Consider the following 11224-nt stretch of genomic DNA (forward strand, 5'->3'; position numbering starts at 1 on the left):
TTTTATACGAGAAATAAAATGGCATATTTGTTTTTTTTTAAAGATAATTTAAAACGGAGTTTAATTAATTATAAAAACAGATTTCATTTTTTTATACTACTTATGAAATTTCTTCAAAATATCGAATTTTAAATTTCTTGAATAAAAAGCTTTAACATTATAGTTACTTTAAGCATAAGAGCAAGTACGTGCGACCCCAGTCGTGCAATTTATTTTATTTTTAAAATGCCTATTTTACCTGTACTGCGTATCTGCGTTCCTTTGGAAATATTTATCTACTGCTTAGTACTAAAAGCAGTTTTGAACTATTTTTTCAATACAGCAAAAGTAGTTCAAAGTAGTTTTAAGTACTAAGCAGTAGAAAAAAGTTCCCAAAGGAACGCAGCTTCTATATACACCTATCAAGTTATGCATTCGTTAAAAAAAAAGTTGAGATAAGACATAACAATCATGATATTACGATGATAAAGAATGCGGGAAAAGGGGTTTTAGAAATTCCGTCTGTCTGTCTGACATTCTGTCAGGATGTTTGTCGGCAGTGTTGTTCCATGTAGACAAAAAATGTAGACTAGATACACGATTGTATTGTCACATGTCAATGTCGACAATTTCAATCTCAACTTTTCATCTTTTTTCCTTCTCAACATCCACAGATTCAGATGCCGATGACGATAATTTTCAATCAAACCGAAATCATACATTAAGATGTGAATATTTAGAACTAGTTGTTCCGATGCAAAATCCATATTCTTAAAATAAACAATAATACAGTCAAATAAGGTGAAAAAAGGGCTAAACCTCGGAATGAATGCTAATAGAATTTTTTTTTGTTCAATACCTTCGTTTTGGCATTCTATAGATACTATAACATATCTCAAAAGTCTAGAAAAATCTCATGTCCGCAAGTCGCGATTTTCGAGGTAAAAGCACGAAATGGAGATTTTCAAAATTAGTAAAAATAGACGATGGTATTATAATACACATATGATACATGATATCAAGGTATTTTTTAATGCTGATTCAAAAAAATCTAATATCAAGGCAAACTGACGTCTCTGAAAAAAGTTATGATTGTTTTTCATCTGTCAACCCATATTATTATAACAGTTGCTAACTTACTACCGAAAAACCCTTAAAAGTTATGGTAGCGGAACCAAATTTTGCATGAAGGTTTTCATATCCATTATCATTAAGAATGAAAACAATAAAATGAAAAAAACATATAAATCTATAAACAAATGATATTTTTTGAGAAAAGGGAAATCTTAGGATATGCACTAAAAAACCTCCTGGTACAATCTTGGAATAAGTTCTAATAGGCTAATTTTTTGGTTTCTGTTTGTTTGGATATTCTATATTTTATGTCAAAAATCTAAAAAAATCTCATGTCCGAGAGTCCTAATTTTCCAGGTTAAACTAAAGTTAGGTGCCGATTTAAAAAAAAAATAATAAGAAAACTTTAGATTCTTATATGTATACCAACATAACCCATATGATTTCAAGGTATTTTTTAACACTGATTCCAACAAAACCTACAAACAAATTAATCTGACCATCCCTGAAAAGAAATGTACCTTTATTAATGTTGATCTGACACAAATATCTGAAGTGTAGTTTTTAATTTTTTTTAAATCTGCACCTTATCTTCAAACCAACTTGCTGACATGAGATTTTTTTTAGATTTTTGACATACATACATATGTTATAGATAATCCAAACAAAGATAGAAACAAAAAAATTAGCCCATTATTATTATATTATTATTATGACCAGGATGTTTTTTAGTGCATATCAAAAAATTTCCTCTTTTCTCGAAAAATACCATTTTGTCATAGATATGCATGTGTTTTGCATTGCATTGTTTTGATTCTTAATGATAATGGATATAAAAACCTTTATGCACAATTTGGTTCCTCTACCATAACTTTTAAGGGTTTTTCGGTAGTAAGTTAGCAACTGTTATAATAATATGGGTTGACAGATGAAAAACAATTATAACTTTTTTCAGATTGCCTTGATTTTAGATTTTTTTTGGAATCAGCATTAAAAATATGTATGTGTATATAATCCTTAAAGTAAGATAAGCTTTCGATTTATTATTTTTCTTTTTCCATTCATCATTGGCATCTGTAGGTTTGGGTTTGGTAACTACATCCCAAAGCTCATCCCTTATTAAAACGGCTTGAATCTTCGTCTTCCAGAAAATATAATTTTCCCCATTCAACAAGGATACATTCGCTTTCAATTCCATTTTTAAATTGCAAATTTTCAACACAACCTTATCAGAATTTACTCAAATAAAAATTCATGCAGCTATTCTACATAATTTACTTATATCTTAGACTAAAATGAATACAATTTATAGACTGTATTTTATCTGAATATATTGATTGTGTAGAGAGAAGAGAAAATGAAATTTTGGGCTTATCCATCAAAAACAGTTTTTGAAAAACTGACGTTTGACGTTTCTCCATGACTGGAGTCATGGAGAAATTTCTCTTTTTCTCTTTTCTAATTATAATAATAAATATTTTTTTTCTCTTTTCTATGTTTGTTTCATCTTTCTTTCTTTCCAATTTACTGTATAAAAGTTATTTTTACATTCTTATCTTTCTATTTTTTTGGCACGATAAATTTATAACTACAGGGTTTTAAACGCAGCAAGTTCCCCCTCCATCTAACTTCCCACGGCACGGCACGGCACGGCGCGGTGCGGCGCACAGTGTGGGATTTCGCGAATTTAGCGGAATTTAATTCGAAAAATGACTTGTCTTGTTTGATGCCAAAACCGGTTTTTCTTAAAGCTAATAGATTGTAGAAAGTGATAACAAAAGCATTGATAGGTGGGGATCATGTAAACAAAAAAAAATAGCTTCGAAGTTGCAGTTGGCGATTTTTTTTCCTGTTTATTTGGTGAAAGAGATTACTTTGCTCTTAATTTTTTCTCGTGCGTTTGGTGTGTGTTTTAATAAAAGTTTTATTTTTTTTATATTTTCTAAATATCAAGGTATAATTATGTAAGTAATTTTTTATTTCACAGGGTGTTTTACATTTTTGTTTTGGTGATTGAAGTTAAAAAAATGTGTTTTTTTTTCGATTTTTGTACCTTTGTTAGAGCAAAACTTTAGTTATTCCGCTTAGAGACAATACTCAATGCAAAGCTTGATTTATTATCTATCAAGAATCACTAAAATTTGACACCCCAATTTTGTTATGATATATATTTTTTTTTTTTTTTTCTAAATGACCATCAAAAAAAAAAAATGATGGCATACCGTAAAAATCGAACAACTTTTTGGGATTTTGTTAGAAGAAGAATGTTATAAAATCAGAAACTTTTTTATTCAAAAAATTTGTGAATTTTATTTTAAAATAGTTCCAATAAAAATACAGGGTGTTCAAATTCAAAGTTAACAGTAGCCGTGTTTTATTGGTAACTCAGTACTTAGCTCAGTAAAATTTAAGACGGTAAACAACAACAAATGATTGCTAAGGATAAAAAAAAGTTTTTTATTTGTTGGTTTACAGAGAAAATTTTTTTCTTAACATATACATTTTTTACCCTTCAACAATAAAGGATTATAAAAAATAACTAAAAGTAATCGTTTTTTGTTATTTAGAGCATAAAATGTTTACTCAGTAAAATACTGAGTACCAATAAAACACGGCTAGTAAGAAAAAAAAGAAATAAGTTATTTAAAAAAATAAAAACGTAAACTATCAATTAATAAAAAAAAGTATTACATCTGATAAAGGGTGTTCCAATTATAATGATAAAAATAAATTAATTAAAAAAAAACAATTGTTTATTTTTCGAGCAATAGCGCCTTTAACGCGTATTTTTCACAAAATTTGATATTTGATACTTTGAAAATCGGTATTAAAATTAATTTTACTTGTTATAAGTGCTGTGTTTTGTTATTGAGGCATATGCATAAAAAAAAGTAATTACTAGTAGTAAAAGGTTTATAGTAAATACTAGTACTACTAGTAGAAGCTGAAACTAATAGTATTTACTACATTCGGTATGCATAAACCTCAGTTTCTACTAGCTAGTATAAACTAGTAGTAAATACTGGATTCATCCCAGTAAATACTACTAGTTCATCTGAAAGTAATAGTATATACTAGATACCTACATAAATGATGTTGCTTTTTTTTGTTCTGTATTTTTAAAGTTCTATAATTTTCTTCTTTTGTAACCAATTTTTTGTATTATAATTTTTTGATAATAACAACTGGTGTTTAAGGCGGTTAAGGAGTTTTATACGCTTGGGAGTGGGACAAATGCCGAAAAAAGCGTTTTAATTTTAGTACACATAATTTACTTGACGTTGCTCCTCCCCTTCTTTCAGATTGAGAACTTTGAGATTTTTTATTGTAAAAGGGATAAATAAATTTATCAGATTCAATTAAATATCTTACCCATAAAATATTCGCTTAGCCACTCAACGTTATCTTTACTCAAAACGATAGAGCATTTTAAAATTATTATTCGCGGGCCTTTTTCGCTGTTTATAAATTTTTTCAGATCTTAAATTGAAAAAAGCTGCAATTTTTATATTCGAAATAAATCCTCTGCAAACCGGTTGCTTTGAAAGTAAAGTCGCGACTGATGATGTCGGTATTTAACATGAGAAAGTTTTTACTAGTAAATGTTCAAGTTGGTATTTAGAAACTTGAAAAATTAGCAGTAATACTAGAAAGTAAAAGTTCGTACTAGTTTTTTATGCATACCAAAACCAGTATTTACTATAAAAATTCATCAAAAACTAGTAAATACTATTCTTCTAGTAAATACTACCTTATCAGCATTTACTATGTTTTTTATGCATATGGAAAGTAGTAAATACTATTAAAATTTACTAGTAAAAGCATATGCTACCTTTTATGCATACGGCTCATTGTGTGTATATGTACTGTGGAGTATTAATTTTCGTCTTTTTATAATGTGGTATGTTATTTGAATAATTAGCAAACTATCCTTTTAAATTACAAAATATTTCGGTATTATATAATTTGCAGAATGTCTTTCCAAATAACAAAGAAGGAAATATTTGATGTTTGGGTCTCAAAAATAAAAATTAAGCGCTTTGAGGCAGTTGGCTTTTTATTTTACAAGAATAACACGATTGGTAAATACAAATTGTCTATTCCAGTTAAACTGATTTTTTTTCGACAGGAAGTTTACGGTTCTTTTAATTTTTGGTATCCTTGATGATGTATGGCAGAAATATTTCGTGACAGAACACTTACCAAGCTACATAATTTAAAACATCCTTTGAAATAGTATCTTGTACGTTTTAGTAGCCTTTTAGAGAATAGTTTCTTTAGTTCATAAACAACGCCATTGACATATCGGTTTGCAAAAAACCTAGTCAATTCTGACAATAATTAACTTTTTTCTTTATTTTATTCATATTTGTCATAAAATTAAACAATAAATCATTCCTCAAAAGTTTTTTTTGTAAATTATGATTTTCAAAAAAAAGTACTTTTTGGTGAAAATAACCTGTCACTTCAAAGCTCATTTTACAAAAACTTAAATACAATATCACCAAAATGTGAATTACATTTGATTGTATACACATATTCAATGAACTAATCACAAAAAAAACTACAACAAAATTTAAAATGCAAGCGTTATTAATTTTATTCCGCTAAATTCGCGAATTCCCACACTGTGCGGCGGCGGCAGTTCATTTAATGCTACCTAAAATTTTGCGGCAGCAAGGCGGTCGTTTCCTTAAGATTTTAGTTTAGCTAAGATATCCCTCACTTAACACAGCTCGGTAGAGTATAATTCTTGTGCTATGTGCGGAAAGAGGTGTCATCGCCATTGTAGAGATTAAAGAACTGATTTCTCCAAATTCTCAACATCGCTAACCAGGGTTCGGACTTCAGTTTCAAAATTTCGAAGCAAATTTGAAAAAAAAGTGAAGTATGTAGATCCAAAATTTCGGAAGTAGATTTCAAAATTAAACTTTCAGAACAATTATTTACAAAAACTTATTCTAAAAAAATTATTTTTCAACAAAATAATTTTTCTTTACTTTTTTTTATTATGATCTTTTCCAAAAAACCTTTCTCATCTAGTGGTTGTAACGGTGCTTTGGGGTAAAACGGTTAATTCAGCATAATCTAACAAATTTTTGATCAGGAATTCTTCAAAATCAGTCAAAATTACTTTGATAAACTTTATTTATATCTTGAATTCGAAGAATAATTGACCTTCATTCATCTTTTCAGATTTCAGTTGAGCTTTATTTCTCAATGGCTCGACCTTTAAAATTTAAGTTCAATCCCTTTCTCTAAATTTATTATTTGAAAAATATTTTTCAATCAAGAAATAGAAGTAGATCCTGAAAAAGAGAAGTAGGGAAGTAGATTTAATTTTTTTTCCCAAAATCGAAGTAAATCTACTTCGATCGAAGTAAAGTCCGAACCCTGTCGCTAACTACTATGCTTTATGATTTTTCCTTGTTTGTATATAGCATCTGTCTTTTTCATCGATCGCTCCCTCAAAAAAAAAAACCTCATAATTCAAAATAGCTAAAAACTTACATATTTCTCCAATTTCAGATTTGACAATTTTGCACACACTGCAAAATAACTAGTTTAGGAGGCCAAAAAGCATTTTTATCAACATAAAGCCTAAATTATGATGTATTTTTTTAGTCGGATACTCGGTTAATCACAGAGCACATAAGACATAAGTCGCCTTTATTATGTTCAAAACAAAAGAGTGGGAGGGCCCGGCAAATAAGCGAAGTAGTTGAAATGTTTTATTGTATTCTAAAACGTTAAGCAACATTACGCATTATTTCTTTCGTCTCGCACCTAAATATCAAAAGTTATCAAGAATATGGAAGCTAAATTGTATGTTCATTTTATAAAAAATAATGTGAAAGTATTAAAATATAAAATTGCGGCTGTAGACTAATTTCTCGTTAAAACTGATGTTTACTTAGACTTGTACAAAACAAGTTCCGCTAGGTACCGCTTTCTGTCTTTGGTATTTGTATTAAGCCGTTAGTTGTCCGTTATTATTGTGAATTTTGAGAACTCAAACCAACTCATTGGGACACTATCTTCTTTTATATACAGGTAGTCGGAGTTATCCAAGTCACTCAAAATTACATGTTTGAAAAATTGATCTGATTTTACTGCTACAAAATGAAAACTTTTATAAATTATCATCGTCTAAGTGTGTGGAACGATTAACTAGTTATATATTGGACAATCATAGTGTTTATAAACAATCAAACAACAGTGCTTTAAAAATAAAATGTGTTTTCCATTCCAGAAAGACCTCCAGGATCAATACCAACACCGACATTGTCCATTGTAAGCTTATAGCTTCCGATCCTGTGATTGCGTCCAAGAGGATGAGCCACAATAAAAAAAAAAAAAACAATTTGCTAAAAAGGTTTTGGAAATGCTGGAAAATCAAAATACAAAATCTGTGAATTTTGTTTTTGATTCTCATGGATGTTCAACTTTTTTCATCATCAATAAAGTGAAATATATCAAATAATATTATATTTCCCTTGATATACTCTCATAATGTTTTATTTCTTTCTCAATTTCCATTCTTTATTTTCAGTTTATGATATTTAAAAAAAAATTGCTTAACTTTCTGTGAAAAATTTAACCTCTGAAGATAAAAATTTAACCAGGTCCCAGAGCAGGTTAAATTTTTAGCAGCTGAAAATTTTATTTTTCACCTCAATAGTGTCAAAAATTCAACCTCGGTGAAATGTGTTTACTTTTTTGGTTTCCTAAGTTTATATATTTTTTGTTGTATTTTTTTTTTTGTTTAGCGTTTTAGTTTTAAGCTTCTTTTAAGCTTACGAGTGTCCATTTATTCTTTTTGATGGTTATTTTAGATTACATATGTGTCAAAAACCCTAAACAGAAAAAATAAAAACATTTTTCCATATCTACATATGATTTTTGGCCTCCTAAGGTAGTCATTTTGCCGTGTGTGCGGCAACTCAAATAAGATATTGTGGTCCTAATAAGGTATGTGTTCGTCAGTATCTTTGCCACAATGGAACAATGGATCCACATGGTGGAGGTACGAGTGAAATTCGCATGGGCTCTGGTTGTAATACTATTTTCGAAAAATGCTGTCATTTAAATAAAACAGTAAGAAATTTTTGATAAAACTTTAAATCTTTTGCACAGTTTTTTTTGTATTTAAGTCAGATGAGCCAACTTTAAACCCACTTCCATTAACAGTTGGATGTGGTTATAATTATGCATGAAAACTTTGGTGCTACTTATTTGGAGAACAATATTGCTCTACTTTTCCTCGAGATACCATTTGATGAGGCTCCTCACATCAAAACAGTTTGTTTGCCACCAGTCAACAAAAATTTCGATATGTCACGTTGTATTGCTTCTGGCTGGGGAAAGAAAAGATTCAGATCAAAAAAACATCCAAAAATTATGAAGAAGATTGAGTTGAAAGTAGTTCCAAATGCTAAATGTCAAAACGACTTAGGACAAACTCGTTTAGAACAATCCTATGAATTGCATTCCAGTTTTATGTGTGCTGGTGGAGAAATTGGAAAAGATACTTGCACAGGAGACGGTGCACAGTGCGGCGATAGTATTAAGATGGTTGACAAAAATCAATTTTCCAAAAAGGAATTGATTTTGCAAAGAAAAATTGTTGTAGATGTAATAAAGAGAAATTCTAAAAAAATTGACGAAATTTTCACGGCACCTGCCACGGCTACTTTTGTATATGATTATTTATATCTAAAAAACGGCGTGCAGCATTTGATTCAAATTTAGGAAATTTGATTCTCTAGATGAGTGTAAAAATAAAAAAATAGTTTCGTCCCTTTTCGCCAATTTCCACGCCTACTTTTGTATATGATTGTTTATACCTTAAAAACGGTTTGCACCAAATTTAGGAAATTTGATTACCTAGATGAGTTAAAAAAAATATAAAATAGTGTTAAACCTCTCCGCTCTCTGCCACGCCCACTTTAGTGGCTAAACGCTTGCAAATTTTCCTTTTTTTCGTCTTTGACGACGCTTCTAAATGTAGTGTTTGTGTCTTCCACGACTAGTTCCCCTTCATTAAGAGGGGATACATTTTGCAGATAGGTTAAAATGCTATCAGGAAGTGTAAGTCTATTTTTAAGATTAGCTTCATGATGCTTCTCGACCCTCGACGAAAGCATGAACATTGTTCCCATCCTCGAGGTTTGAGTCGAAAAAACTTAATTTGTATTTTAGATCATTTTTAAATTGTATGGAACATTTTTTATCTTCAATTGATACAGAATAATTATTAACATATTCAATTCATGATTTTTTATAAAAAAATCCATTTTTATAAATTTTTAAATTTTTTAAAGATTTGACCTTGTCCTAGAAATGTTGAAAATTTTTCAGGTTAGCAAAAATTAGCATGAAAACTTTACATTTCCGCAAAGTAAAATATTAATACAGTGTAACGACACTAAAAATGTTACTATACTTTGCTAAAATGAATTTATAAACATAACCAAAATCGAAAAAAGCTTTAAAAAGCTGTTTCTTATGCATTGCTTCCCCCTCGGATCAAGATGTATGTCGAAATTTATCAATTTTTTTCTTAAAACACTTTATGTGGCAGTTGCTACTACTTAACTAATTCAAAATAAACTCAATATCGTCATTTTCTCCCCTGTTTTTGCCAAAACAAATCCACCTTTCAAAAAGTCGTTCATTTTTTCTGGTCCGACTTTGGCCTACAAAAAGTCAAATATTTTGAAGGTTAGCAAAAGTTAGCAATGAAACTAAACGTGTTCTCAAAAAGCAATAACAACACAAGATAATGCCATAAATCATTGTGCTACAATTTGCTACTACAACTTTGTAGGCTTAATTTAGATGAAATTTTATGCCTTAAAAAGGATTCAAATTTATTTAAAAAATTAAATATAACTACTCATACAAGTTCTCAATGTATCCATGATTATTATTCACAAATAAAAAAAAATAAAACTTTGGTACTTTTCTTACACGAACAAAATGAAAATGCACAAAAATAAAATCTCGAGCTATCACAATGACTAAAATTTTTTTCAGTACCTACTTTTGAAAGTCTCGCTAAAAACAGCCAAAAACAGTAATTTAACATATGCTTGACCAGCTCCATAGCTTAGAAGATCAATATTGCATTTTTTTTTTTTTTATTTTTGTCCACTAGTCAACGGTGGTTCACCATTAGTTTGTCCAATGGCCAACAATCCCGATCGTTACTACCAAGTTGGAATTGTTTCTTGGGGTATTGGATGTGGTGGCGAAAATGTACTTGGTGTTTATGCAAACATTCCACATCTCCGTTCTTGGATTGATAAACAATTGGCTTATAAAGATATCGATGTAAATTTTTTTACGCCGTCTTAAATTATATGAACATTTGCAAACATCTCTCTCTATAAGTGCGAGGTTTTTTTCATGGCGATGGATATATGTTCTTCTGTAGTTCTTTCTCTTGTCTTTCTGTTGTATCAGCCAATTGACTTAGTTTCATCTTCGGTTTAGATTAGATGTAAATGTAAAAAATTGCCATATTAGAGAGCTTAATTTTATAATTTAATAAATTAAATTCAAGTTTTTAGTAAAGTAAAGCAGTTGTTTTTCCTTTTTCAATAGCTTTGTTTATAAATACAGAAAAAACATTTAAAAAATAGTTTGAATTAGTTAAAATTTGATTTTTTTAAGGAATTTCATAAGAAATGCAAAAATACGAAATTATTTTTTTTTAGATTTTCTTACGCCATATTTTTGTTACTCGTGTTTTTTTTTTACAAAAACAAAAAACGCAATTAGCTACATATATTAAAATCACTTAAAGCATTATGTATGTCAAATTTAGTCTAGAAAATTGTAATAACTCTTTAACGGTGTACGGAAAGAGCCGACATCAAAGATTTAAAAAAATGTAAAGTCATATTTCCATTATCCGTATTTTTTGAGAAAAACTAAAAATGCAGTTACGTTAGATTTACGTATAACATTACTTGTGTAAAATTTAATCGAAATCGTTAGAGTCATTTACGAGAAAATTGCAATAACTCCATTAAGATGTACGGGAAGAGCCGACATCCGCGATTTAAAAAAGAGTTAATTTCATACTTTCACTATCCGCATTTTTTGAGAAAAACGCAGTTATGTTAGAACTGCAAACAGCATTACGTATGTTAAATTTAATCAA

The 11224-nt window shown here is 29.3% G+C and overlaps 1 protein-coding gene across 1 annotated transcript; it reads left to right on the forward strand.

Moving 5' to 3' along the window:
- The first annotated feature begins 7868 nt into the window (after nucleotides 1–7868).
- Nucleotides 7869–10516, forward strand: LOC129906308 (phenoloxidase-activating factor 2-like). Its single transcript, XM_055982010.1, has 2 exons — nucleotides 7869–8599; nucleotides 10214–10516. Exons 1-2 carry the CDS (start codon nucleotides 8263–8265, stop codon nucleotides 10411–10413), a joined length of 537 nt encoding a protein of 178 aa, XP_055837985.1. The 5' UTR covers nucleotides 7869–8262; the 3' UTR covers nucleotides 10414–10516.
- Nucleotides 10517–11224: the final 708 nt, after the last annotated feature.

This window comes from Episyrphus balteatus, chromosome 1, assembly GCF_945859705.1.
Source record: "Episyrphus balteatus chromosome 1, idEpiBalt1.1, whole genome shotgun sequence".
Lineage (NCBI taxonomy): Eukaryota > Metazoa > Arthropoda > Insecta > Diptera > Syrphidae > Episyrphus > Episyrphus balteatus.